This window comes from Astatotilapia calliptera, chromosome 20, assembly GCF_900246225.1.
Source record: "Astatotilapia calliptera chromosome 20, fAstCal1.2, whole genome shotgun sequence".
Classification (NCBI taxonomy): Eukaryota; Metazoa; Chordata; class Actinopteri; order Cichliformes; family Cichlidae; genus Astatotilapia; species Astatotilapia calliptera.
Window position 1 is genome coordinate 24687375 of NC_039321.1, and position 24929 is coordinate 24712303.

Consider the following 24929-nt stretch of genomic DNA (forward strand, 5'->3'; position numbering starts at 1 on the left):
AGAAATTCTTTTATTTACACTGTGGTGTTAATACTGAAACACCTAAATGATTTAATCGCATTAAAGTGCTCTCTCTCTGACCATTTGTAATAATGAGATGAAAAACGACGAAAATTGTCTTTCCAAGAATGGGCCTTAGAAAGGGAGACAAAACCCTTCGCCCTGGTACAAGTAAAGGTCAAGCAAATATAACACAATAAGAGAACCATTCAGCTTCATGATGGCAATCCAGAAATTAAAGTGGAATGTTATTAAATACCTACAAACAAGTGCCATGAAGATTAGCTACAGAGTAGGCTATAATGAATTTATGAGTACCTTGCCCTGCAAGGTTTTCAAAATACAAATACAAGGACAAAAATGCTGCTCATTATCTAGTTTTCTTGATGTACAGGGATAGCACAATATCCATTCACAAATCTAATCAAATCCCTGGTATTAAGATATAATACTGAGTATGCTTTTTTTGTTTGTTTGATTGTCTCCTATCTGTGTTGCAGTGTGTTACTATAAAATAATGAGCGGCATATTTTCTAGAACGTAATAAAAGTATTAGGCAATACCTAATTTTTAACAATAAGTGTCAGCGTACAACTACTAACACCAAAGCACTTTTTTTTTTTTTTTTTTGCACATAAACGATACCACCACACCGAACCACATTACGGTCATCACGTTATCATACCCACTGAAAATACACAATTGTGTTCCCATAGTTATGGATTCGATTTACCCAGTTCTAGTCATTTGGTTCAAACAGCAGATACATCATGTTGACTCTATTATTTCCAACAACATCTACTCCAAAACATTTACATGATAAAGTATATACATTTGTACAAGTGAAGGACAACTTAAAGAAAAAAAAAAGTCAGATGAGAACCTATTTTTGGCATCTAAACATAAAATGCAGTGGTGATTTACCTCTTTTGACATTTATGTTACTGTGAACAATGTCACATATGCTGTAAAAGAAAAATGTGTTATTACTTATTGCACAGTGCACCCCCAAAAAAATTGCTTTTGCACTTATCAGCGTTCCAAAAAGCAAAGTCCAGATCATGTGTGTTCAGCATTGCTTTGACAATTATATTGTTACAATGCATTTTGCTTTGAAGACTGAAGACGTAAACTTTGTTATGTTATCTTCAAATATTAGATGGAACAACAGTTCAAGCACAAACTTCTGGCTGCACATGAAAGTGCATGAGCACACTGAAAATATCTCAGAATCAAAATTGATCATCAAAATATGACAAGAGCAGCTAAACACATATTTAACAACCCTAGTCACGTAGTTACACTGCAGTAAGCTGATGCTGACAATAACTTCTGGGAAAGAAGATCCAAGATTTTATTCAGTCTCAGTGAATGTCACTTTCCATGAATTCCTCCTTGATGGAGTGCTTGCTCCGTGACACCTTGCAGTCAGGCATGTCAAAACCAAAGTCAGCCCACTCATCAGCAGCCGTCATGCCTGATGTCCCAACAACGCTGGACCTGTTGGGGATAGTGATGGTGTGGCGGACGCGAAAGTGCACAGCTTCCATGACCCGCTGGCGTTGCAGTTCCCCACCTGCAGCCCCAATGGCCGCCATTGCGGAGGCAGTCATGTTGCTGCTAGAGCGAAGTAGCTGCTGCCCATGATAGTCATGATGATGAGAAGAAGCAGGCAGCTGCAGGGGAGCGCCTTGTTTCATGTCCTGCAGACCTCGCCAGATGATGAGGCGGGACTGTTCTGGTATCTTTAGCGCACCCAAATCCTAGTGAGGGCACACAGACATTGGAGGAGTTCAAGAGTGTAGCAAAAAAGCAAACACAAAGCAATAAGAGTGTGTCTTTACGTGTTTGCTTGAAAATGCAAAAGGAAGTCAGGAAGTATTAAGCCTGCTTAATAAGGTAATTCTTTGCATCATCACTAGTGGTCAGTAATTATCTGGGATTTGTTTGTACCTTGTTGCTTTACTTTTCTGTTTTGTGTCTCTTATTGCAGTTTTTTTTTTGTTGCCATTTTTACCTTTTCTTCTCTTTCTTTTATTTGTTTTAATAATTACATGTAACATTTCTTATTATGTCTATTATTTCTACTGCTTGTAGATTGTATGTGCAGGAACAAACTGGTTACCTCCATGGAGAGAGTTTGGAGATGGTAGATAGACTGGAGGCCTTGGGAAGTGAAGTACTCAATGAAGTTCTGACAGCCCAGACTGGTGAGAAAGCTGTATGGGGAGAAAAGAAGGCCTGCTTAGACCAGAGATACAACCTAAAACTGGGACTTAAACAAAAACATTACTCCTGAGAAAAGCTGAAAGAGAAAAACAAGTATTTTCTGGATTTACTGTAGTAATATCTATAGGGGGACAAGTCCCTATAGCTTATTCTAAGTAAAATAAGAGGGAGATTTAGGGCACAGATCTAAACTAAAGGATACAGAAACTATACATCTGAAGAACTGTAGTGAAATTAAAACCATAAACATACATTTATACAATATTAATGATTCATAAGGCCATTATTGCTTTGATGAAGAAGCTTTATTATAAATACATGAATGTTAACGTTTTGGTAACATACAAAGTAACTGGAAAAAGAAGCTAGCTGTACAATTTAACGGTTTAATTAACATAATAGTCTGCAAAAACAAAACGACAAATCCTGCTGTATCAAAAATGCTAAAATTGCAAGAGCAAGTCATATGACTGCAAAATGGACAAAATAGCTTACAAAAGTAAAATTAATTAAAAAGAAAAAAGAAAAAATATAGTTTAAAATTAAATAGAAATTAAACATTTCTTTTGAAGAAAAAAATCTGCTGCATTGCATTGCATTGCAAAGAATGGCTGTTTACACAGTGTCAGTGTGAAGGAATTTAGAACTAGGTAAGACACACAGTTTCTGCTTTTCATGTGCAGGTAACAAATCCATAGCAGAGGTTTTACAAGTCTTGAGAGGTTATGCTGTATTATTTAATGAGAGCTGATAAACATGTGATTTAAACACTTATATGCATCTAGCAGAAACCTGAAATAATAAATCCAGCCAGCTGAAAGCATTGGTGTTTTTCTTTTTTTTTCTTTTTCTTTTTCTTTTTTTTTTTCTTTTTGCTGTGTTCTGGTTTTCATTTTTTTCTGCACGGAACAGGAACATTTTAATATTAAAGGGGCTAAAACTGAAAAAAACAACAACCCCCAAAACAAAAAATGTTCTTTTCACTTTTATTTTAAATATTACTGACTTGACCTTTCTACTTATCGTTCTTTTCCACTTTAACTGTGCCATGTATACACATTTTTTCCATGTTACCAAGTCTTCAGTGGGCTTTCACTATGGCACTCTCAAAGGGTGTTTACAGATCTGTATTGTTATTGCAAGCTTTTACAAAACAGCCACAACATTATGTTTAAAAAAAACAAAACAAAACAAAAAAACAGCTCAATCTTGTCACATTTTGTGGCAAAATAGAACGTTTCCAAAACACTGTTTGACATAATACTATGTAAACATGGCCAAGTAAAGTAAAGTATTCTTATGCCACTAGTTTACATTTAACCAGACAAGTGCATCTGATTGTCAAGAGGCCTTTTTTTTTATTTATTTATTTTTTACAGGTGAGTAAAGGAGGAGTGTCATTGGAGGGTGAGGTACCTGACAAGGCTGGGGTCAGGGTTATACGGAGGGGGCGGGCTGCAGTGAGAAGCAGACACTATATTCTGACTGTTGTGGCCACCGTTCATTTCTCCATTTGCCTGCATGTGGTTGCTGTTGAGCATGTTTGGATCTGTAGGAAAGGGACGGGTGATCAATAAAACTAACAGCAGCAACCTTGGATAAAGTACTGTAACAGTTTTGGAAGTAATGTCTTGAAACGAAATCACACACATAGATAATCACCCATATGAGCCATGGAAGAGGGGGCAGTGTGGTGTTGCTGGGGCTGCTGTCCTGCGAGCTGGTTGACTGAGGGTGGCTTGCTGAGGCCTCCGTGGGAATGCAGCTTGTTCATGTTGGACAGTGGAGAATAGGAGGAGGGTGATGCCACGTGGCTCCTAACGGAAAAAGACGAATGTTGCAGAGATTAGAGAAAGAGTTTGTCTCAGTGTTACTGAGCATGACAGACACTTTACAGTTTGATGAAATACAGAAGACTCAATGTGTTTTGGAATTTTGCACTGTGTTGATGTTGTTCCTACATCATCATAACAATGTCACAACCAAACCACAATCAGTAGCCTAAATTTGGCTGAATGACGTAATTAAGTAATGCACTGCATTACTTTAAAGAAAAAGTAACAAGTAGTGTGTAATATATTACTTTTATTGAGTGTTGCTCAGTTGCAACATTAAACCTGGAATGACAATATTATGGTCATGCAGGAACAACAGCAAAACGGGCAAATCCGATGCACGTTCCTAATAAAATAAAAAACACAACTTTTATATGTAGAGCCAAATGAGTGTGTGTGCATTGAAGTGACTCACGGTCTCTGCAGCAGCTGCTGCTGTGCTTGTTGTCTGTAGGAGTCCACCAGCTGCTGTGGCACGAGCTCCACCAGCTCCAAGCTGTCTTTAATCTTCATCAGCAACTCAAAGTTCTCACGACCACGAACCTACACACAAACATGACACAACCGTTATCCTAAGCCATCAATGACTGCTGAATCAGTCCATCCAATAAAAATAGTGCTTTTGTTCCAACAATTTAATAAATTAGCAAAAAACTCACAAACTGTGAGTCTGACAGTTAGAAAGCTAATAGATGAATCTAAATTTTCTTATTATACATGTGTGAAAGCTCTTACAGGAATATAGTAAACCTCCTCTTCTCCATGCCGCCTCTTCCTCATGTTAATGTTTGGACTGGGAATGTTTGTTGGACTCTGTTTAAAATCTGCAGATAAGAGAAACAGAAGCATAATTAAGCAGATTTATACCACTGTTTTAGACAGCAAACAACCAAGCATGATGTACAACAACAATGATGCCGTTTCACATGAAGCTGATGTGCTGCACATAATTATTGCTAATTTCATTTATACAGAGGGGTATGAATATTGCTAATTTCAAGTCCTTGTTCCTAGTTGGGTTTTTTAGAACCACAATACACAATATAAAATTTTACAGTCTTCCATTACATGAAACTGTAGCACACTTTAGACCTGAAACTACAATAATACACATAAGAATGTACACCAGTTAGAATATGATTCTACAAATAAGAATAGTTATGAAATTATATGGCAAAGTATAGTATCAATTCAATTGGGTGTAAAAGATTTAATATCTGGGATTTCAGCTGTTAGTGTGTTGATCTTTATGGAGACTACTTATTGTCCAAATTTAGATCTTGGACATTCACCATGCTCCTCTGGGCTAGACTGTTTATATATTTGAAAACTAAATTAGGAAAACACAAGTGAATGAAACTTTAAAAGCTAAAATTATTGTATCTTTAACTGTTATAATTTAAAACAAACTTTTTCCCCATGAAGTCTTATTTCAACTCACTGCGCTTGTTAGCACTTCCATTTTTGGCCACACTCTCATTCAGGGCCTGCTGTTCCCTGAAGTGGTCCTCATCAGCTTTGCGGTCTCTGCCCGGACATGCACATATCCGACCTTCAAATGACCTTCTGCCCAACACTTGACCGCTGCAGAGATTATATAGAAGAAGAAAATGTACTAATTGCAGCATGTTTTAAAAAAGTGATGAAATGTCAAACCAAATATCTCTGTTTGTGTATGAAATATGAATTGTTGCCTTACTCCCTGGTTTCCAAAGTGATGATAATGAGGATAGGTCTCCTGTTCATGCCGCCCACACAGCTGCTGTTGCACATAAAATTATATAGGATGGTGGTAAACTCAGTCCCTACCTGTAACACAGAGCAACAAGGTTTTAGATTTTACTTTGCTTCCATTAGTGTATAAGTACTTATATCACCATAATATAATGGTGAGAAGTGTAACTGTAACTGTACACCATTTTAGGTCTCGGTATTTAAAAAAGCTCATTTCTTTTCATCGCTCAAGTAATTTTTTTTCAAAAACACCAATTCACCACCAGAGGGAGGTGTTGTAGCGCACGTTGATGTGATGAGAGACAAATGTACTTTATATTAACTTTTTCATGACAGACATGATGAGTCTTGTGCTTGCGTGGACATGTCTGGCATCTTTATTTATAGATGAGCCTCGTATTGAAATTCTTAACTGTAGCTGACTGTTTCTTTGACGTGTTCATCATATGTCTCGTCTTTTTTCTTGGCTTAATGTCCAAAAACAAAAGAAATATCTGCAAAATGCCCATTTTACAAACAACTAAATTTTATCAGAGGCTTTTTCTGTGTATCTTTAAATACTTGATACAATGCATATGTATATCTCTGCTGTTATGACCCGCTGCAGGTCAAGTACACTACCACCAACCTGTGGAGCCTCATACGGGACGATGACACTCTGCCTGCCAGTAACAGGATCATCCACATACTGGCAGAGGTTATTTCCCTCCACTCTGATCAGGTGACTGGCCGGAGCTGCTTGACCTGAGGAGATAAACATGAGAGAGAGTTGGTTTATTTAAACTTGGCAGATACCAGGTACAGTTTATTGTGTAGTATAATGTCCAGAAAACTGTTGTTCTTAATGATGCTTGTGGTTGTTAAGTGAACTGCATTTAACGTTCTGCTGCTCCCTGTTACTTGCATTTTACATGCTCATTCTGCAGTCCCCCATGCAAGCAAGAATTAGCCAAACACTAATGAGACATATAAAAAGTATAAAATATGTCAGCATAATTACTTATGTTCAAAAGAAGAGATTAGCAGATTGTACCATCATTGAAGTCTCGTCCTAGTTCGTGGTTGGGGCATCGTTTGACCACTTCAGTCACGTGCTCCGCCTTCTTATAGATGGGCATGGCTCTGATGATGCTGCCATGTGGAGGAGAGGAGGATAGCTTGATCTGGATTGGACAGGTTTTGGCAATCTGACAGTAGAGCTTCTTCAGCAAGGGAGAGTACTGGGTAGAGAAAGAACACACGCGGTCAAGTTTCAAATCAGTGGTCTGAACTTATAAATGGGAATTTAATGTGCTTGTGAAAAAAGCAAAAACAAATCAATCAAAAGGTCATGGCCGATGAGGCGTTGCAGTCTTGCTCCAGTGACTTTCGTCTCATGCTCTCAAGCATAGTTATATATAAACGTAATAAGAGAACACATTACACTACTAGTGACATAATTACAAAAATAATCTTTCAGGAGGTGGGACTGTTGTCTCAAAATTAAATAACCTACAATTAAGTCACCTATCAGCAGACAAAAAAATAAGTCTCTAAGAGACAGAAGACAAGGTGGACAGATAAAGAGCTGCGTAATATGATAATAAAAAAGTTTGGTGTAAAAGCAGCACACTATAATTACCACATAAAACCATGAATGAGAGCAAATGTTGTCAAATAAAGAGCAGAGGAGTATGAATGGAAGAGAGAAACACATCAGCCAGTCAGCAATAAATTTTCATTTGTGTTATAAAGGTAAATGTTGTGTAGCATGAATACATGATAATTACCCAGAAGACTTAGTTTGTGGGTAGTAATGTGAGATACTGCAAGTGATAGAGAAAAAGCGTAACTGTACACCTTCTCTCTGGACAATAGTATGAAAAATACAGTTTCTTACAGGAAGCGTAGCAGTCATCTAGTTAAAGTGAAATAAAAATATGCTGATCTGTGCACAACCAGTCTTCACTAATTCCTCAGTTTACAAGTATTTCCACATGCACATACATGCGCTTTCGCATGAATGTGCATGTGGAAATGCCATTACACATGCACCCAAAGACATCACAAGGAATGAAATGGCCTAAACATGCCCCAACACAATCACAAAATCTTAAAAATCTCTCCTGTTGTGATCAAACTACGACCTTCCAGGAAAAAAAATAGAAAGTCTGTTCTTTCCTGTGTAGACTTGCTAAAGTGAGCTTAAAATGCAAATGCGTACCGTATGGGAGAACTACAGCACTCGCAGGTCAACATTTGTGTTGCTGCATAAGAAAAAAACAAAGAGTCCACGTGAAGTTGTCTCTTTGCATTTTCTAGATTATAGAAAGCAAAAAGAAATAGAAACACAGAGAGAAGAAATAATAGAGAGAGACTCATGGAACACGGCAGGTTACATGATAAGTATAGGACAGTGTGTTGGCAATTCTAAAAACAAACAAACAAGAATTATTTGTGATAGTAAAGAAAGAAATTTATTAGACAAAAGTGAAGAATTTCATTCTCAGGTTATCTGACTCTCAGGATTCACGTATCTCTGCATTACAGAGGCCAACAATAAAAAGGAAAGGCCACATGAACGTGTTTGTGAGTTGGTTCAGTTGTAACTGATAGACAGCGGCTATCACGACCACACTATTCCTTTTCCCTTCTTTTTTGTTTATTTTTTGCCCTTTATTACTTTTTAAAATTTCATTTTTACACACACAGACATATTTCTTTGTGTGTAAATGTAGCTGTATTGGTGTCAGAAGTGCAGTGCTATTAAAAGAACTGCAGTATCTGATGCAGGAAAAGATGAGTGATGGACAAGTTGGGCTTTGTTTCAAAACACAAAAAAGGCACAGAGAGTAGAGAGGAAGAGGAAGAGAAGGAGAACAAATATGCCAAACTTGGATTAGTTGCTTTGTCACTGAGTTGGAATAAAAAAAAATTTTGGTGACTGAGAAAAGGAAATTAAGAATGGACAGAGGGGTAAAAGAATAAATTGTAAGAATACAATTTATTAATTTAAAAACGGAACGAAGCAATCTCTTTATACACGTCTGTCTGTTTATGCTTTTCTTGCAAGAAAAGGAGAAATTTGGCACGTATCCTGCTGGAAATCAAAAGAAGTGTAGTGTTGTGTTTAAAGTTGTTCGGATAAATAGTGGTCTCATTTTTTTTCATTTAAAGTTTCCTAAATGAAACTTTTAGGTAACTTGAAAATTAAGTAAAAGCTTCACCAATTTAGTGAAAACTGTTTTTTGATCGACTGCTTTTGTGATAAATTGTTAACTCTTATAATATTCTTTCTGACTTTCAGATGGACAAGTTTTGCGAACAGTGCTTTTAGCCACTGCCAAAACATTGTTTTAATGTACATGTTGTATTTCCTTTGGTCAGTGTGTCATTTTGAGAGTTTGTGATTTACTGCAGTGAAAGTGTATTAGATCTGTATTAGAAGCTCACATGTTTGTCTTGGTCAGAAACATACATAAATCCACACCAAAAGACTCTTGTCTGATCAAGTTTAGAAAATTATGCCATAATGGTAGGGACAGGAATTTTATTGCCATCTGTCCATCCATCTATTCATCCATCCATCCATTCATCTATTCATCCTTGTTTCTACACGGTGGACCAATGGAGACAGGCCCTGACAGGTTCCTTGAGAAGAGGTGTTAATTGCCAAACTGTCATCCATACTCACAGGCAGCAGCTTGCCCGCTGTAAATTTTCGTAACAAATATCAGATTTATTTATGTACATTCATACACACACAGACACAGTGAGCTGATATACAGTACCATATAAGCTGACTTTTCATACACTGTAATCATCGTGTATTGGAAGTAAATTAGTATAGGAAACCTAAAAGTCACCCATGTTAAAAGATCTAATGAACCATAATGAATTATAATCTTACAATATAGTAATCTTTTTTGTCTAATCCAAAAAGTAAAGCTTAGGCTATGAGGGAACCATAAGAGCCTATTAAAAAAACATTTAAATAAATAAAACATAAATAAGATAAAGCCATTCGACTTTAGTGATTTTCAAGTAGCTACATGGAGTCTTACGGTTAACTCCTTTAGAGTATTAACATAAACACTGTGTTTCACAGAGTATTATGGGACACACAGCATGACCTAATGCTTAAAATATTAGCTTTCTCTGTGGCGCTTAGCTGTTATCAATTCAAAGTCCAGAACATCAACAAGAGCCCCTGTTCTATAGTGAAATTAGTTAAGATATTAGCTGATTAGGCTGATTTCTTTAAACACTGTATACTACAAAAGCACTTGTTTTACAGCACAAAACGATCAGTCCTCCAACTAGGAGCACATTTATTTCCCCTGTGAAATGTCATGCGTCCCAAATGTGTGAATTCTCTTTCTCATCAACTCTGGTTTCCCACATTTGATGCTTGGCAGGAAAACCAATGGTGATGTGGCTTTGGATGATGCATCAGGAAAGGAAGGGAGGGATGCATTGTGCAGAACATGTTGGGACGTGTGTCCTAACGGAGAGAGGCTAATAGCTGGGAAGAGCAGCTTCTGACAAGCCGCTGTGTAGTGCATGCTCGAGCCTGCATCCTGAGTGTATCACACCCCTTCCTACTACTGCCACATACTGTACACACACAGACAGACACACAAACACTCATGCATGTGCATATACACTTACACACAAACTAAAGTCTGATTGTATGGAAAGGGGTCTTATTATATGACAATACTAAGGTGTTAGATCTTATTTCTAGCCATGGTGATGCTTGCCTGCATCCAAGCAGAAGAATCATCTTCAAGGGGCAGGAGAGTGGCAGAGTTTCAGAGCTATTATCACTAATGGATGCTGTCTTGACTAGACGTGGGTGGGGGTGGGGGGGTTGATTGCCAGAGCAGCTTAACATGGGTTTGGATGGACTAACTCTATGTGGAAATACTTTGATAGATGAGAAAACCAGGATTGTGTCTCCTCCTCTGTGTTCACCTGACTTCTCGTCTCTTTTCCTTTGAAAGGTACCAGAGTTGGACTAATCTAATGACAAGTTCTATATACCACAACCGAATGCTTTGTCAGTCACTAATGATGTCAAGTCAAGTTTATTTATTCTGTGCCAAGTCACAACAATAGTCACTTCGAGGCAAAGACCTTACAGTGTTAAGGAGAAACCCCCAGTAATCAGATAATCCCTACTATGAAAAATAATGGCAGCAATTCTGATTAAACTGATAACGTGGAATGTGAGACGAAGGGATTTAATGAAAAATGCTCAATGGAATAAGTAGATATCTTCCCTTGAGAGGAAAAGGCAGAGGGGCATGAAGAAGGGCAGCTAGGAAGCTGCTCGTATTGAATATGCCCCTATGCCATTTGGTATTCCACATTGCCTGAGGCCACAAGGAATACACATGAAACTCCTGTTTTCTACATTCAGACAAGGTGACTCAGTCTTATAGTCATCCCTTTTTTCCAAACAAGTTCAAACTTGGGTCTTTTACTGAATTTCGCATAAATACGCACACCCATATTTGCATCCACATTTCAGACACACATAAATCCTCATGCAATCTTTTGGGTAATCCCCTACCATTAGTAGAAATGTAGTCATCCTGAGAGGCTTGACTGGAATGCCTTTTCTTTCTGATTATTGTTTTATTTACTTCACTTTCAGTAAAATTATTTACTTCACTTTCAGTAAAATGTAAATATGTTGTCATTTTATTGGGAAAGAGTTTATGTCTATATTCCAGGATGTTTTACCTCAAACGGCTGCATATTCTGTAGGTATTACATGTGGTGAACTTCTTTTTTAACTATCTGTAACACTTCCTTTAAAGAAATCAATGCTTTATACAGTAGAAAATCATATATTATCATACTCCGTCATTTCACAGATTAAACATTTTCTTTTTTCCATAGCTATATAATAACACTTATAATTTGCCGGTCTTATAATCAGGCATTCAAGATAAAACAAAGCATTACAGTAAACTCCACCAAAGCTATGAGCAATCACCTAGTCTCTCTTTTTGTTCTAATCCCTCCTGTTTAATGGCAGCAGAGGCATCTGAATAATCACAGGTTTCCTCACAATCCTTTTCTGCTGCCTCATCATTTGTATCTTAAGTCGTGTGCCAGTCAAACACTCCTTTGTTTCTCCTCTTATAGCGCAGAGAGACACACACACACACACACACACACGCACGCAAGACGCTATAACTTAAATTGTTAGGCAGTTTAAAAAATATATTTCTCTTCTGTTCTGTTAAAATTGTAGCAAAATACAGTTTTCAAAAACTATTAAGAGTTTTGCTGTAAAAACAAGAGGTCTGTTGGCAGGCTTTTATTGATTTTTTAATTAAAAGCTAAACGGTATTGTTAGAGTTCTTTTTCGGATGTTGTGTACTTTCTGAATGAAGTCAAAAGTTGCATTCTGAACTTTAAAATGGCACCGTAGGTAGAAAAAGGCAGGGTAAATAGTAAGTATCACATTAAACCAAACAGGTCACAACAAGTTTTCGGATCATTTCATGGCAGTAAGTCATCAGGTCAAACTAATATTTTTGTGCATGCTTTCTCTGGTTTCTGTGGATGTGTTTTGGCAGAAGATTTAATGAAATGGATGAGAATAGAAGTTAGACAAAGGAGATGACAGGTATACTCAAGGGCAGGAGAGAAGAGCAGAGGAGAGAAGAGGGGGAACTTTAGGCGCCAGAGGTGACAGCCATGAGTGTGTGCTAAGACCGGAGGAAGAAAGAGACAGAGAAAGAAAAGCAACAGGTCAAAGACCACAGTTCCAATGTCCAGAGGAGGATCTTCTTACATCACTGAGGGCTGAATGAAGAAGCTCACCATGCATGATTAACTTTAGCAAACACATACGCAGAGGATCTCAATCTATCACACAGACACATTCACAGGCCTCAATGCACACAGAGACAAACACACACACACACACACACACACACACACACACACACACACACACACACACACACACACACACACACACACACACAGAAGGAAGTGTGCTTTATCTTTCACTTGTTTCTGGGAGGTCAACTGTGAGACAGTTGGAGGTGACACTTTTTGAGGAGAACAGACTTCTCATCAGGTCATAACAACACACACAGCCTCTATTTCACCTACCCCTCACCGCAATCACATCACAAAGTAGTTGTGTGCATTGCGTTCATTAGAATTGATAATTGGTGTGTAAATTTCCAATACTCATATTCCTCTGATTTTTTTTAAATTATTTTTTAAAATACTACCTCAAAAGTTTGAATTCCAGCTGAAAGTTGTTAATGTAGCTCATTCTAGAGGAGTAGAAGAGGCAAACATCACATCCAATGTGAATTTTTATCCCAGTTCAATCAAGTAGAAATCAGTCTACACGCAGTTACAGTCAGCTAAGAAAATAACACAATGTCTACATTTTTGAAGTTGTGCTACAATGTGTTCAGGCATTGGCTATAAATAAAGACCTATTGATATTGACCAAAAAAAACCAAAACATGACGATGATTTTTGCCATAATCAAGCAACCTTAAAATACTATTTGTGTAATTATATTATCATTAAAATGGATTATTGCACTGATAAAGTGAAACAACACATGAGGCAGCAATTTCTAATATACTCAAAGACAGTACACCAAAATATATTAATCAAAATAACCTCTAAATTACATAAACTCATATGATATGATATTTTTATTTCTCACTCGAACTACTTAAAGAAACCAAACAAAGTCTTCCAAAAGACTAACACAGAACAGACTCATAAAAGGTGAGTACAGGACAAGATGAATCACTGAGTCGTGCGCTACTTTCGCTTACACATAGCACGCCTGCACATGTACTGACTTGAGTGAGTGTCCATGTGAACGAGTGTCTTTGTGTGCATGTTTATGTGTGTTCAAGGGAGTTACTTAGTAAGACAGAGAGCTAGAAAGAGTAAGAGAAGCCTGCATGCACAGACATACACCAGCACACATCATAGCCACAACAGTGTGTTTGTGTGTGTGTGTATATACTCACGGTCCATGTGGCTGACTTGGCTGTGCTGGACTGCTGGAAGGACACCTGGAAGGCATGTGGCCCAGGGTAATCGGTGTTAGAAGGGATGGCAGGGGCAGGCGACAAGCCCTCAAAGGTGGAGTTGGGCTGGGAGTAAGGTGAGGGGGTGGGCACGGCCGACGAAGAGGCGTTTTCGGAGCTGTAGGGGCTGGTGGATGTCGCACGGCTCCCCAGACTCTCCATGCTGCTGCTCAGCAAGTTGTACTGGGACTGTGAAGAAATGAAGAGAAAAGGCAATGAGGGAGGTGAAGAGGTAGGGAGGGGAAAAGGCAGAGGGAGGACACAGGTAGAGGTGTCACAGAGACAGGGGCTTAGAGGCTCAAAGGAAGGTCGGGTTACACTTGGAAGGGAGATGTGGGTAGTGCGCGTGATGCACAGTGTGTGTGGGGGCATGCGTAACTATTTTATGATTTATACATAAAAACGACATCAACAGGTGTGTAGAGGTGAATCTGTGAATGGCACTTGCAGTGAGGTCCACACTGTACCTTCCTCGGGGCTATAAGAGGTGTAGAGTTGTAAAACACAGGAGTGATCTGCCTAATTGCCTGCCATTCTCTTTTCTCTCTTCGGTATGATGGATGAAAAAAAAGATTTGATGTACTGAACTCTGCTAGTGTCTCGTGTGAGGCCTGCATTTTGTTTTTAAACTCAAAAGCTACAGTAGAAGGAAAAAGTATTAAAAACATGTGATTTCAAAAAAAGTTAGAAAACACAAGCTGCAGTCCACCACAGTCTACCTCCTGCTCTTCAAACTAAAACAATCTGTGAATAACATGAAACCAATAGATAGTCAGTTGACTGAGACAGAACAAGAAAAGTCGGCAGCAAAGAATATTCTGAAAACCAAAAATAATCTTTAGTGTGAAAACACATTCCTGGATTCATCCCTGTTGCCCGCATTGTGCACGTGTCAAACAACTGAAGCTGATGGCAGCTTCCAGTTGAACCGTTTCTATTCCACACACATACCCAAAAAAACCCTCCAAAACCAAACAAAAACAAAAGCCTTTACCTTCTTCTTCACGTAGTACATCCTCTACTGCTTTGGTCTCATTTGTCAAATCTTCAGTCAGTCAAACGTCCAAACACAGCAAACCAAAGAGAGTGCTGGACCAGAGCCTAACCACAGAGTTCAAGCAAGGTGTGCATCAGTGGACATACCACGCTCATTCACTCACACATAGGCGCATGTACTGCCAGGACAGGGAAGAAAGGTGAGGACTGGTGAGGAGAGAGAGAAACGATAGACTGAGATGAGAGGAGAGAAGCAGAAAGGGAAAGAGGGATGGGAACCCAAAAAATTGTACGACATTCTAATTATGGCATGCCCGGACATAGACGGCAATGCCGGGGTGCATGTACACACATGCTCCAAAACACCTTGTGAAGGCCTGCACTAAGTAAACACTGTCTGGTTTGACAGAGAGAGAGAGAGAAAGAGAGAGACAGAGACAGAGAGAGAGGCAAGAAGAACAGCATATGAAAGGACAAGCGTTCAAGGGTCAGATACCCCCGCCACTCAGTCATACCCCCACAATCAATACAACATTAAATTAGCACAGACTTTTCAAAACTTTGCTAGCCTTAATAAAGAAGGATGAAACTTGCTTAAGTCAAAATCCATCCATGAGCATGTAATTACAGTGAATATCGTTAAACAAACTGTTTCATCTAAGGTTGTGTGGGAAGGTGGATTAGGGTAGTAATATTTAATTAGCACAAAAGCAGTTATACCACTTATAAATTGTCAGACTGGGACTAGTTGAAAAATCTATAAACTGTGACTGGAAGTAAGATGAATCTGAGATGAATCTGAATTCACAGGGACATTTATCTGAAGAATCATGTGTCACACGGGAAAGCTGAGTGATCATTTACCTGGCCCACCACTGCACTTCTCCTTTTTTTATTATTGTATTTTGTTCTATTCACTTTCCCCATAAACTGAAAATATATTGGATCACTTCACCACACGATCGTTCCCCAGGGCTCTTCTACTTATTACTTTAAGTTTGAGCGCTGAAACTTACAAGGACACAAAATTTAATACAGTTACACAAGGATACGTAAACCTCGTGTGTTTCTATGCCATGGTTCAGCAGCTGAAAGCAAAAGCACAGGTCAATGTCCAAGACTTAATGCAAACGATGCAGGTTAAATGAGGATGCACGCATGCGTGGGACTTTGGAGCCATACATTGACACTAACGTGAGTTTATGTGAGATAGCACCTCACACAGGATACAACTGGGATAAACAGATAAAGAGGGAAAATTAATTAATGCTTAATAGACATGCAATGTAATTCCCAGCATTCATATCAAATGTCTTAAATGTATAATCTTACAACAGAAAGAAGCACATTCATAGCATCAACTTAGATGAACGTGCATATCCTTTTTTTTTTTTAAAAAACATGACAAATATCAGCATGAATGCTTTTTTTGTCTTCTCATGAAAAGTGCACACAAATCACTCTGACATCCCTCTAGTGTCTTAGCGCTTACCACCTTTGAAATTTTCCATCTAATAGGTATTATCAAAGGGGCTTTAGAGGCACAAGAGAAGCCCAGGTGTATGTGTCAACAACAGAAAACGCCACACACACCCACGCCTACGCCCCCACATAGACACACACACACACACACTGAGAGAGCAAGAGAGACTCACACTCACAGGTGCGTTGTGCTTGGTCTTAATACCTAAACTCAATCCATAACAAGTTGAAACAGAGCTAAAACCTCCACTGCAACTATGTGAGTAAATGTGTTTGCGCGATACGATGTGTCTAAGTGTTTACACTTCCCAGCCCAGCAGCGTCTGATGTCCCCTATGGGCAGTCATCCTGGTAGCTGCCACTCAAAGAAAAGTTTTAAAGGCTTAAAACATTTACTTCAGGCAGCAGCAGCAACCTTCACCTGTCAAGATGAGTGAAACATAATAGGCTGAGGATAAAGAGACAGTTTAAATCCTAATGACCTGTTTTCAGAGCCACTTACTCAATGAAACAGCCTTCAGCACTTAACAACACAATATCCCAACTATTTATATTTTCCAATTGATTTAAGGAAACAGCATGACCAAAAAGAATAACTGTGCTGCATAAATGAACGGTCTGGTATTATATCAAAAGTGAAGCATGTCTAAACGACACCAGCCATGTTAAACAGAGGTGAGGAGAAGTGGAGGTAAAGAGTAGTGTGCGGTGTAAGAAGGTTGCCCTCTATTGGGAATATCTCCAAAGAGCAGGAATAGGATATAAATTTCATTTTCACAGTGATCTGTAGACGCTGTAATTCTCTGTAGAGAATTTTCAAGCAAAAAGTAAATCACGTTAATGTTTTGGTCAATTTCTAAAACCCAGTGATTAATATTGGAATATAGTGGTATGATAAGGATGTGTTTGAGAGTTCTGCTTGTGCTTTATCATAGAATTTCCATAATAATCCAGTTTGACAAAGTAGTGATAAAACTATCTCCATCTTTCCACCAAACTAATCAAATTGTTTTAATTCAAGAGCAGCTCCAATTCAAGCACATCTCACACATCCATGCGTCTTCGCAGCATGATGAGTAATGAGCACTGCCATTGACTTGAAAAACAGTTGCTCTACAACGAACACCAAGTTTCAAACAAAGTAATATGAGATATTCTCCTCTAAGTGTGCAGTTTCCAAAAGCAAAAAGGAAGGAATATGACCCAACATCAGCAAATTACACTCGTTCACTTACCACATCCAACAGCATCTTACAGCTTCTAAAAAAATAAAGTGTGTTTCTACGATGTCTCTCATAAGACTCTGTTCAAGGGTGACTGTAATAGCTGAGTTCTCCATTTCTAGGTGAACCTGCTTTAAAGCAGGGCATGATGGAGGGAAAAAAGATGTCCTGCCTCTGTTCTCCACTTGTTTCCCTTACTTTACTGGGCCTTCTCCTTGTTCTGCATCTAACAACAAATCCTTGCTCCACCTCTTTTCTTTCTCTCATGACTATTCATTAACCAGCTTGGCAGGCCCAGACTTGCCCAAATAAAGATTATATCTGACCAATACTCCAGATCAGAAGAAGGGGGGGGGGGGGGGGGGACACTGAGTGTAGCTGGGAGTTCCTTTTGATTTCATATTGAAAGATCAAGTGGTTGGAGTGAACAATTAGGCAAAATGAAAGTGTATATTATAATAAATTTTGTAAAACCTGTAAAAGAAACTGTAAGAAAACTGAGAATAAATTAACTGATAAAACTGCTGTTGACTCAGCTGGAAGACCGTGTAAACAGAATTCAGTGTGAAATGTATTCAAATAATTTAAAGCTCATTTATAATATTTTACTCAAAAGACACCATAAGTGAAACAGATTTTTTAATTTATCTGTATTTTGAATCTATTTGTACATTTTTAAGCTCATTTTGAATTTGATGATAGCAAAACATTGTCAAAAAAGGGAGCAATTAAATAATGGAAAAGCCCTGCAATCTTCATCATCTTATGAATAATTAAGGTAATCCATAATATTGACGCTGTTAGAGTCTCCCAGAAGTAAATTATTGTTGGAATAAAAATGTATGTCGCACAGTGAGAAATGTGACCTTGTCCTGACCTTTTAATTCTGCAGACATCAAACTGAAAATGAGCAAGCTTTCATAGGACTCTTTGAAATCCTTAAATAAGAATGAATGGATCACCAGCAAGTGTGACACCTCTATAAAAGCTTACATTTTGCCTGTGTTCTGCGCTAAACCATTTAGCACAATTCCACAATCTTCCTAAGAGTGGACATTTGTGTAAATTCATCTCAAAATTAGAATATAAAAGACTAAAAGAAATTCCCCAAAAAGAGCTACATCTCAAATTCTGCAGACCTTAGGTAACAGTAGAATTAGAAAAGGACCGAACAGGTATGGCAGGTGTGGAATGGTTGCCCAGAGAAAGCCTCTCCCATCTAAGAAGAACATAGCAGCTGTCAAGAACAGAACCTGATTATTTTGCAGTCATTGAATCAACCATACCAAAGTATTCTAGAGTCAAATGTGAGGCCATCTGTCTGATAGCTAAGGCCTTAGCTGAAATTTGGTCATCTAACAATGATCCCAAGCACAGCAGGAAATCTACAACTGAAAGGCTAAAAAAGAAAAGAATCAGGCTGTTGTAATGGTCCAGTCCAAGTCCAGACCTCAACCCAAGTAAATGCTTTGGTGCATAAACAAATGCCTCCAAACCTTAATGAGCTGAAGCAAGGCTGTAAAGAAAAGAGGGCCACAATTCCTCTACAGTGATGTGAGAGACTGATAGTCACAGAAAAAGATTCACAGGACTTTACAGAGTCTTGTTAAAAATAACTGCATTCTTCAAGAAACAACGAAAATGTCTGTCTTTCATCTTGTGATATATATAAGTTTTAAAGAATTTGCAGTACATTATACTATGTTTTGGTCACTTTTTTAGGTTTCCCAATTGGGTTTTTTTGTAAATTGGAATGTAAAAAAAATGCATTTTTTTCTGTGGATGGTAAGCCCAGCAGGTGAATACACCTGCACAGTGTGTGCATGCTTGTAATGTACACACAGACACACCCCAGCCTACAGATGGTTCTGCAGTGGAGCAGCAAGGGGCTGTTGCTTGATATTTAATGACCATTCTCCACGCACGCACACACACACAAACACACACACACCCACACCCACACACACACACACACACACACACACACACACACACACACACACACACCTCACAGTCCCTAAAGGCCACCCAGAAGGGAAATAGAGAGGGAAAAAGCTGCAGAGGAGAGGGAAACAACACAGAAGGGAATCTCCTCAGCACTGGAGGGAAAATACAAGTAGACAAAAAAAAACATTCCTAGATGTGTGCGTGTGTTCTCACAAGATAAACTACCACATCCTATAATGACAAGAAAAACTTAACAGATTCTATATAAAAGCAAAGTCTGACCACAATGTGTGAGATGAACTCATTTTCCTACCATAACATTCTCGTTCATGTCTCTCATATGATAGACATCCATGGAGACCTCTGCAGTGCTGTGGTGGTTCCCTGGGTTGCTGGTAGACGGCACTGGTTGTTCACCTGGCTGGCTGCCTGGGGGGAGCTCAAAATAGGTACTGTCTGGCTCTCTGTGAACACACAATGCATATAAGATGATTATTGAGATGTGGGATTTCAATAAGTAATTATAGCACAAGTGTGTTTTTGTATCATTTAATAGAGAGAATTATATAAAAAGAAGAGTTTGAAAAAAAAGACTTTTTATCCATGTAAGTCATAGAATACAAGTATACCCTTTATCTCTACCAAGTACTATCATTTTTTATCCTTTCTTCCTTAAATTGTAACCAAATATGATCCTTTATATTCCTTGCGATCAATTATTATACAACCCGATTCTTTTCTTTTTGAGCCTTCCAGCTGTAGATTTCCTGCTGTGTGTCTTAAGAAGGAAGACAGCAGGCAAATGTGGGTTTTCCCCCTTTTTCTCTTGCTGCTTAGTTTAAAGATTTTGGACTATTTGCTTATCTTTATTCTTTCAGCGCAATAAAAATGAAATATCTGATAAAAAGAAATAATTTTATGGTAATATACTTTTTTCTTAGCAAATTTGTGAATTTAAAGATATCATCCTACTTGCATAAATAATCTGTCATCCAAAATAATAAAATATCATAACATGAGAAATCAAATCTGAAATCTCATAGTGACAGTTTTGTTCTTTTTGTGTGCACTATGCAGTAAGAAATATTGTCATTTTTTAACCAATAAGTATTAAAACACAGCAGTACTTTTTAGCGTTTGCTGAATAATGCCCACACAGAGGAAAAAAAATAAATCAGCTGTTAGATAAGGCAAGTATTTATCTTTAGCTTTAGTAAACATATTAAATAATTTCACTGTGTTATACAGAAAAAAGACTTCACTTTCCTTCATATTATGTATAAAATTGTGGCATTAAAATTATTCACATATTAGGAATTGTAATTTGTAAGAAAATAATATTTTAGATAATGGAGAGATATATCATATAATTAACTTGATACACTTACATTTTTAATCAGATTAATATATAATTTGGAAAACATGATGGGAAGTATATCAGTTTTCAGTGATGTTGACACTCACAGGGAGCTCCACAGGTGTTCAAAGGTGCCTCCTTCTTCAGTAACAGTGGACTGGGACATCTTAGAGGATGGGTAGTCTGGCGAGGGGCAGACCACTCTACAAAGAACACACACAGGCACGGACAGTTACACAAAGATCTATTTTCTTAATTAAAAATGTAGGGCGGCAGTTACTGAAACAATTACCGAAAAACTGACTTTTAACTTAAAAAACTAAAACGTGCAAGTCCAAATATATGGTCGTTTTTTTTTCCCATGTTAAAAAATATATTAGACAAAAGTTCAAAACACAAACGCACATTCATCCAGGTGTGATCGCACTAATGTAGTCCCACTGAGGTGGCACAAGGTGTCGTGGGGCCTGGGCTTGCCCGGGCCTGCCTGACTCATCACCGTCTCACTCCGAGGGGAGGCTTCTGTCCCTCAAAGGCTGAACATCACATCCTCCGTCTCTGTCTGGAAATAACGCCTGCACTACAACTCGAAAATGTATTCAGACTGGAGTCGCCTAAGTAAAAACGCAAGTCAGGATAGCTCTGAGTAGATGCGCATCTGGTTTCCTGAGCGAAGCGGTCTTCACGGTTCGCAAGATTAACGCAACTTTATTCAGAAAACATAGTATCGCCGCTTGTTAAGTTAAAATGATGGCATGATTGTGGAAATTTAGGAAGGTACTCGTCACATCCGGGCATGTTTGCAGTGTTAAATAAGTATCGAGCTGTCAAAGTTAGCCTCGTTTGCAAAAACCTAGAATAGAAGCATAACCGACTACAGGCCTACCGGGAAAGGCGATAAGGGGATGTCTTGATTTTCCATTGAGTCTCCAGCTCGATTTGCTGACGAACACATCCAACTGAAAATCCTGTCGGGCATATTTGGTCCTACAAACATTTTTTTGTGGGCCTACCCACTGCTGCCCGCCATGGCTGCGTCACATCTCCTTAGTAACCCCTCTGCAGGATTGTGGCAAAAACTGTGGCAAAGGTGCAAGGCTGAGAGAAGTAAATTGCAGTACATAAATAAACGCAAATCTTCGGTGTTTTAGCCAGTGTGGCTGGAGATACAGATTTCAAATTCTATGAATTTAGGAGTTTAAGTTTAATCTGTAAGTCTACTGCACCCTATAGTCTTATCTCCAGGTAACAGAGGTCTTTTCACTTTGGTCTGTACGGAATCGATTGACGATATCCAACCCAGTAAACATCTAAAGTGATGTCATGTGTCCTGAACAAAGGCTGCTTTCCTTAGTTTCCTTACTTTTTGTTGTAATTGTTTTTGTGGCCATTAAGCTTGCGGATTATGCGTGGCACAAAAACCATTGCATTTGGCATTAAAACAATAGTGAGGCGCACTGCGCATCTTTAAGAGACCCCCGCACACGTAAGTGGACACTTGTAATTTGGAACTGTGGAGCTGCAGCTCAGCTGTGTGGCTTCAGGTTCCCGCTGTTCCCGCGGAGTATGCCGCCGCAGAAACCAGCTCCCACCAGCTCGTCCTTCAGTGCCGCCTTGAAAATCCCAAATCAACCAGTATGTTCGCACAGGGGATCTGACAAAGAACCAGTGCGATACGAGCAGCAGAAAAGACAGCAGCTCCGCTCCCCACTTTGAGAAGCTTAATTGGCATTCCACCTGGACACATAGCCTACCTCCTTTTCACTTAGCCCGCACCACAGGGGGAAAAACTTACACTTAGCCCGTTTTTTAACTGATCAAGATAGATAGATAGATAGATAGATAGATAGATAGATAGATAGATAGATAGATAGATAGATAGATAGATACTAAAAGTCGATCATTCAAACCTGAAAAAAGCAACAAAAAAGCAACCCCCCCCCCCCAAAAAAACCCCCCCAAAAAACCCAACAAAAAAACCCCCAAAAGTTCAAAATGAAATAGGCCTATTGAATGAAAGTACCGTTGGCACGATTTGGTATGTACTTGTTACTTGATTTGAACATGATTTTATATACATTTTTATCGTAATTGTCTACTTTCCCATGATAAGAAACATTACCGTTTTATTTCAATAAAACATTGCTAGTCGCCTGACTCTCGCCCTCCTTTTGAATATGACATTGCGCCTCTGTGATATTCACCTGTGTCTATTTTGTATCTCCACTCCAGGGTTACAGCACCCATGACAACACACATACACACACGGTGCCGTCCCAAGGGCCATTTTATTCGGAGAAAAGTCTTAATTGAGAATAAATCAATTTTTAAAAATATGGTCTTAGATTCGATGGCCTTCCTTAGGGCCACGTGAAATATTAAGGATTCATAGCGTTGTCGTGGTTGAAGTATTTGGATGTCACTCCTTGTGCATATTGAAAGTTTTACCTTGAAATGTATCCTAATAAAATTAATAAAGAAATTCAAAGACAAAAAGTATAAGTGGGTTATTCAAATCAAATAATAAATTGCAACACAGGCCTTATAGTCTGCATAGGCTCTGTTTGCTGTACGCTGATGCTTTTTCAAAAGGCCTAGTATTAAATTTAAATCATTATTATTATCATCATTATTGTTAGCGGGCCTATTATTTGTATTGGCTACTGCCCTAAGAATCAGCCATGTGAAAAAGACCATTAGGCTATCCAAACCGCGACCTTGATCAACAAAATTACTAAAAGGATTTTAATGTAGACAGTAAATTTTACTTTATTTTTTACATTTCACTCTTACCCATCCTTTGACATTTCTCAATACGTCTTGTGAATAAGCTTCGTTTAAAACTCAGCCTAATTGTCACATTTTGGGAGGAAAAAATGCTCATAAGTAAAATCCAGACCACCATTTGTAACATATAGCTCATTAAACATTAATAGACGTGAGCCTACCTGAAGGTTATTCTTATTCCAATCCAAACACCCAGGAAATATGTTGCGTCCAGGAGCTGTCTGTTTATTATCGAACGTGCCGAGAGAGTGACCCTCCATAAAAAATAGCAACAAGGGAAAAAAATGGAAAAAATCGATTGACTCAGGTTGATAACAATGACTGAAGTTGATTGACTTTTCTGAGAAGCAATATTAACCGGATTCAAGAGGAAAACTGATTTGCATGCTCTCCAGAGAAGTGTGATCTTTGCTGAGGGTGACCGAGGAGGAGGTGAAGCGTTTTTTGCACCGGGAGAGCAGGGAGGCGGTAGCGCGGTTTAGCCGCATATAAGCGGGAAAGCTTTGGCTCAACCAGGAGATGATGCTGGGGGATAATAAAAATGCGTTAGGCTTCCTTTTACTTATACATTCAAGTATATATATAAATGTGTTAGGCTGCCCTTGCTTATACATTCAAGTATATATATATACAACTGTAGGATACAATTAAGAACGAAAGAAACATGATGGGGAAGAACTTAAGGCAATGAGCGAAATGAAAAACAATGTATCATATTCTAAATTACACTACACGATTAAAAGCCCATGACCCTGTGATGATAATATGATGCTTATAGGTTTGTATTGATTTGGTACAGAAACACACACTCACGAGCAGTAGGAAACAAGGCAAAACACACTTATGAACTACATTTCCCAGAAGGCAAGAAAACTCTAATAGCAAACGCTCATTGGACAACACCAGTATGTCGTCATGTATTCGTCCAAACAAACCAGCAGCAGTCGAATCAACAGCGTATGCACCAGAAGGCAGTCATGTGGAGAAAAAACTTTTCTGAAGTCTTTCTTGAACTTTTTACGTTAATCTTTTAAGTGACAAAAACAACTCAAGTAAAGCTAGAAGTAAGTGTTTGCATTAAACGGTGATGTTCGGTCGAAAGCTACCATAGAGCTTTTCGTTGCTGGTAGCATTACATGCTAGCCTCGAGCGAGCTCAGTCATTGGTGACAGCTAGTTAAAAAGCTAACTTTACCTTTAGCATGTAGTGGTCAGTTCTTATCCACTGGTTAAATAATTTGATACCAATGACAAAAATCGCAGTGAAA

The 24929-nt window shown here is 38.5% G+C and overlaps 2 protein-coding genes across 10 annotated transcripts in view; one reads left to right on the top strand and one right to left on the bottom strand.

The window, feature by feature from the left end:
* The window catches only part of tp73 (tumor protein p73), a 26916-nt gene continuing 1987 nt past the window's right edge, over positions 1 to 24929 (bottom strand). Inside the window, exons 1-14 of one of the 8 annotated variants that reach the window (XM_026153676.1) lie at positions 23824 to 23843; positions 20983 to 21078; positions 19832 to 19982; positions 13811 to 14059; positions 6832 to 7018; positions 6427 to 6542; positions 5764 to 5873; positions 5506 to 5648; positions 4800 to 4888; positions 4480 to 4607; positions 3880 to 4046; positions 3646 to 3778; positions 2126 to 2219; positions 1 to 1763 (exon numbers count right to left, since the gene is read on the bottom strand). In XM_026153676.1, coding sequence (XP_026009461.1) covers positions 1365 to 1763; positions 2126 to 2219; positions 3646 to 3778; positions 3880 to 4046; positions 4480 to 4607; positions 4800 to 4888; positions 5506 to 5648; positions 5764 to 5873; positions 6427 to 6542; positions 6832 to 7018; positions 13811 to 14059; positions 19832 to 19982; positions 20983 to 21041 — 2025 coding nt within the window. In that variant the 5' untranslated portion in view covers positions 21042 to 21078; positions 23824 to 23843 and the 3' untranslated portion in view covers positions 1 to 1364. The other 7 variants (XM_026153672.1, XM_026153674.1, XM_026153675.1 and 4 more) reach the window with 7 other exon arrangements.
* The window catches only part of wrap73 (WD repeat containing, antisense to TP73), a 16931-nt gene continuing 16567 nt past the window's right edge, over positions 24566 to 24929 (top strand). For both annotated transcript variants that reach the window (XM_026153679.1, XM_026153680.1), the window contains exon 1: positions 24566 to 24726. The gene's annotated coding sequence lies outside the window, so the exon portion shown is untranslated. The remainder of the gene's footprint in view (positions 24727 to 24929) is intronic.